At 50.2% G+C, this 4,662-nt stretch overlaps 1 protein-coding gene across 7 annotated transcripts in view; it reads left to right on the top strand.

Annotated features, from left to right (window-relative positions):
- TPM1 (tropomyosin 1) overlaps positions 1-4,662 on the top strand; it is a 28,159-nt gene that overhangs the window by 1,222 nt on the left and 22,275 nt on the right. For 3 of the 7 annotated variants that reach the window (XM_024735146.1, XM_024735150.1, XM_024735149.1), the window contains exon 2: positions 301-426. In XM_024735146.1, coding sequence (XP_024590914.1) covers positions 301-426 — 126 coding nt within the window. Of the gene's footprint in view, positions 1-300; positions 427-616; positions 743-4,662 lie in introns of all 7 variants that reach the window. The other 4 variants (XM_024735147.1, XM_024735145.1, XM_024735148.1 and 1 more) reach the window with 2 other exon arrangements.

Here is a 4,662-nt window from a genome sequence, read left to right as displayed (position 1 = left end):
GGCGGGCCGGGGAGACGGGGGCGTTTTTCTGCACCCCCAAGTTGTGGGCTTGAGCCCGCTGAGACCTCCGCAGGAGTCTGGCCCCGGGGGGCTGGGGTGGGGTGCGGAGTGGGCTCCGCGCGAGAGGAGGGTTACCTAGGGACCCTTGAACCCCAACTCGGCGGCGCCTCACACCCGAAGGGCCCCAGCCAACTCGGTGCCCGTGTGTTTGTGTGTGTGTGTGTGTGTGTGTGTGTGTGTGTGTGTGTCTAACACCCGGTCCGTGCCGGCCGGCCGCGCCCGCCCGCCGCCGCCCCCCAGCTCGAGGAGGACATAGCGGCCAAGGAGAAGCTGCTGCGGGCGTCGGAGGACGAGCGGGACCGGGTGCTGGAGGAGCTGCACAAGGCAGAGGACAGCCTCCTGGCCGCCGATGAGGCCGCCGCCAAGGTACCCTGGGCGCGCGGCGCGGCGCACGAATGGCTAACTCTGTCTCTCTCTCTCTCCCTCCCTGTCTTTCCCTTTCTCTCTCCCGCTGTCCCTGTCCTTCTGGCTCTGTGCACCCACACCCCTCCCCTGCGGGATCACGCTGCCTGCTGCACCCCCCCTCCCGTCCCCGTCCCCCACGGCCAACTCCCAGCTGGAAGATGAGCTGGTGTCGCTGCAAAAGAAACTCAAGGCCACCGAAGATGAACTGGACAAATACTCCGAGGCTCTCAAAGATGCCCAGGAGAAGCTGGAGCTGGCGGAGAAAAAGGCCACCGACGTAAGTGCACGCACACACTGCCTCCCTCACCTCCTGCCCTGGTGGCCGCTCTGGGGTCACCACAGGGGCCAGAGAGCAATGGAGGAGGGTCACCTCCTCTTGCTGGAAACCCGCACACAGCCTGCCGTGGCCCAGAGCACTGGATGCTGCCTCCGACTGCTACTGCACACATTCATTTTTATTCCATCCATTCCTCTTTCTTTTTCTCCTTCTTTCCCCCACCCCTGGGGGTGGAGGGGGGTGGGTGAGAAGCTGGAATAATACAGTAACTGAAATTGGACTCTGGAGGTGAACCCTGCTCCATGGTGGCAGAAAACCTCCGAGGTGTCATCACCGAGGTTTGTGCAAACAGAATGCCTAGTTTTCTCCACTTTCTTTCCTTTTGCCATCTCTGGTGGGTGGCAAGGCCTGGTTTTCGGTGGTGGGTCTAGTCAGGACACAGACTAGAGATGGCACTGAAAAAATGGCATGGTGCTACTTAGAAGGCTAAGCTTGATGGTGGGCCACAGAAACACTTGAGGCCTCCTTATTCACTAGGGAAGCTTAATCCAGCCCTTAAGATCTGCCTGGGAAGACGCTATTTGCTTGGGTCTGCAGTCTGAGGGCACTAGATCCAGAAAGTAAGCTGGGAGTTATATATAGCTCAGTGCTTTATATGGTATAGTGAGCTAGCTGCCCCCGACTCTCCTGCTCACCCCACCCCAACCTGTCAGCCGCTGACAACCACCACATAGTTTCAAGGATGATGCACGCACCACAAAAGCTCTGCCAGCATTTTGTCCACTGCCCTCTGGAATCCTTTTAGCCGAAGAGCTTGCCTCTTCTGCTGCGTAAGTCAGGACAAGCATTAGATTTCCAGAGGACCGACTTCTTTTCACACCATTCTAGAAGCTAATTAAGCCTAGAGGCCCAATTAGGAAAGAATTCGTTGGGAAGTTGGTAACTATTTCAAGAATGTATGAGCACCAGGGAAACCTATGCCCAGAAAGTTGAACTACCAAGTGCAGCAGCAGAATTTTTTGTATGAGAGTAAAGTGTAAATTGCTGGAGGATCTGGGTCTTGAAATCAGTAAGGCTTTCCGTGACATGAAAGGCACGAAACGTAATCTCCGAGTGTGCTTTGTAAATGAGAGATCCAGACACAGGACATTTAGAATCTGACAAAAAGAAAGTTTGAGTGAAAAGCAAGGTCTCTGGAAAGGGGGTTCAGGGAAACACTGATTTAGGTAAAATATTTAAGTTACAAACTACCTGGCTTTAGAAAAAGAGCCAAAAAAACGCATATAACTCTGCGCCAGTTTTGTGTAATGTAGATCAGATGTCTGCTCCGTATATGGTTAAATGGAGGATGTCTGTCTCCCCGAAATTCTCCAGCAGGACGTTTATTTAGCTTTTTCAAAAGAGCCGCTGATAGATCAAGGAGAGATATTCCTTATAAGGAAAAGAATGCAGAGAATTTGAAAATAGCCCAGTAAGACTGAAAGCAAGAGAAGGAGAAAAATCTACTACGATTCTTAAGGAAAAAAAATCATAATTATTGTAACTATGTGGTTCTATCATGTCTTTATTGAAAAGTCTTGTTTAATGGTGCATTGGAATGAGGTGAGGCAGAAGTGGCAAAGAGGATATTTAAAGCCAGCTCGGTGGGAGAGGGCGGAGCCAGGAGGAGGGGGAGGTTTTTGAAGCTGTGTTCTTTTCTTTCCACTGGAAAACTATCCCTAATATGGTACACTTTTTTTTTTTTTTGGTAGTATATTGATCATCTTCCCCTTTAAGACATTTTAGGTTGTTTGGAATCTGTAGGGATGTGCAAGACGTTTGTGAAGAAATGCTATATTTAGAGTGATTGCTAGCTAGTAAAAATAGTGAAGACTTGAGGAGGAAGAGACAGATGTCACTAGAGAAAGGTAGGAGAGAGCTCAACTTCCTGAGGTAGAATTGTGTTACATTTGGGGTTAGGACATTGCACTGTTACTCACCAATGTAAAACATTTTCACATTTTTCTACTACTAAAAACATTTTTCTATTCATTTACCAACACACTTTACAAATCCTATTCCAGAAATGGGCTCTTCCTAGCTTGAAAGGTTGTAATTTGCAAGGTCGGATCTCTGATGGTTTTGTTTTGAATTTTTTGTCGTCCCTCCACATAAGTGAGGCTGAAGGGGATCAAGCGCTCTATTTTCTCTCTGGCCCAACCCCTTCCCCAGTAACTGTGATGTCTCTGACATCCGCAGTATGTAAGTCTTTGTTCCCTGTAGGTCTTTGCATTCTAAATCAGTGATTCTCAACCTTACCTAAACAATCACCTAGGATGGTTTTCAAACTTAAAATCCAGGCTGTACCCCAGGCCAATTAGAATCTCTGGGAGTGGAATGCAGGCATTAGTATTTGTTAAATACCCAGGTGGTTCCAATGTGCAGCCAAGGCCGAGAACAACTGTCCTAAACGCTTGTATAATGACATCAGCCTGAAAATGAACTCACCTGAAACTGACTTTCCCAGATGTTTGAAAAGCAGGACATTAAGTCACTAGTTGGCTGCTTACAGCATTTGCACCTGTCCAGCAGTTTCTGCGTCTCCTGGAGGCTCCCAGATGCCCCCTTCTCCCACCCTCAAAGTTGGAGGTCCCCAGTCTGTACTCTTAGGGAAGCAGTTGTGACCTCCCTCCTGACTAGATGAACTGTGTGGAAACAAAGCTAGAGGCTCCACCTACAGGATGTGAGGGCCCATGCTGGGCTTTGTGAGAGTCTCAGCAGAGGGAGGCTGTGAGAAAGTCCATAGCAAATGAGTCAGAAAAGCAAGGAGCTTCCTCATTAGGGCTTTGGCATAGGAGGGGGTTGTCAAGTGTGTTTTCTTTTTCTTCATTATTCCCACACTTAAACACATAGGAACTGACTTGAAGGGCCTTCTGTGAGAAAGGTGAGGAAAGAAAGCTGTGAGACTTAGAAGACATTTAAAAACGTAGCCGAAGGGGAGAATTGCCAGAGGGTGGTTCCCAAAGATTGTGTCCGCTTTGGTTTTCATCCAGCTGTAGCCAGACGCTCTCATAGGGTTCTGTAGCCTTCCTCGGTGTGCCTTTTAAGACATCTCAGTCCGGCCCAGAATTGGTCAGTTTCCAGAAGATCTCAGAGGCTGATCTAAAAGCAGAGAAGGTTGTAACTAGAAGGGACCCTTGAGATGATTGTTTTTGTGGAAAGGAAAGTAAGTCCCAGATAGGCTGGCGGGCTTGAGGTCCCACAGCTGGTTATAGGCCGTAGCCTGACTCTTAAGACAGTGCCTGTGTATTTATTAACTAAAGCTATCATTTGAGTTAACTACGTACAAGGTATTGTGCTTAGTGCTTTGTCATTTCATAATCCTCACAGCAATCCTATGAGAAACGTACTACTATTAACCGTGCTTTTACAGATCAAGTTGTTTTCCGTCACACAACCAGGACAAAACCAAAAGCCAGATTCTAACCTAGGGAGACAGCATTTAGGAGGTTTAACCTCTATGCAATACGTTAGTGGTTTTCCCTTCATGAGTTTGGAGGGAAGGAGAGTTGTTGTGGTTAGGATCTTGCGTTCTGGGGTTCTTTACATCGAGGAACAATCCCTTTGGGGGTACATTCAAGCCCCAAACCCCTCGCTCGGCTTTTCTCCTTCCTGGGCATGGGAAACTGGCAGTCCCGAGCGGAGCGCTCCCGCCGCCAACAGGCGGCACCGTCGCCCTTTGCAGCCAAATCCGTTACTCGGGTTCCCCACGGCGCAGGGGAGGGGCGCTGGGAGTCGAAGTAACACCCTCGGCGCGTTGGCCACCCTCCCGCTCACCAGGTGCCCCGGCAGCCTGCGCACCGCGCCTGTCAGCCCCGCGGCCGCGAGCATGCGCGGTGCCTCCCGCGATTGGAGAATTCCCGGGGTCCGCGGCGCGCGCC

Source organism: Neophocaena asiaeorientalis, unplaced genomic scaffold (genome assembly GCF_003031525.2).
Source record: "Neophocaena asiaeorientalis asiaeorientalis breed wild unplaced genomic scaffold, Neophocaena_asiaeorientalis_V1.1 scaffold264, whole genome shotgun sequence".
Classification (NCBI taxonomy): domain Eukaryota; kingdom Metazoa; phylum Chordata; class Mammalia; order Artiodactyla; family Phocoenidae; genus Neophocaena; species Neophocaena asiaeorientalis.
The sequence above is the reverse complement of the archived record's forward strand: the minus strand, read 5'-3'. Positions and strand labels throughout refer to the sequence as shown.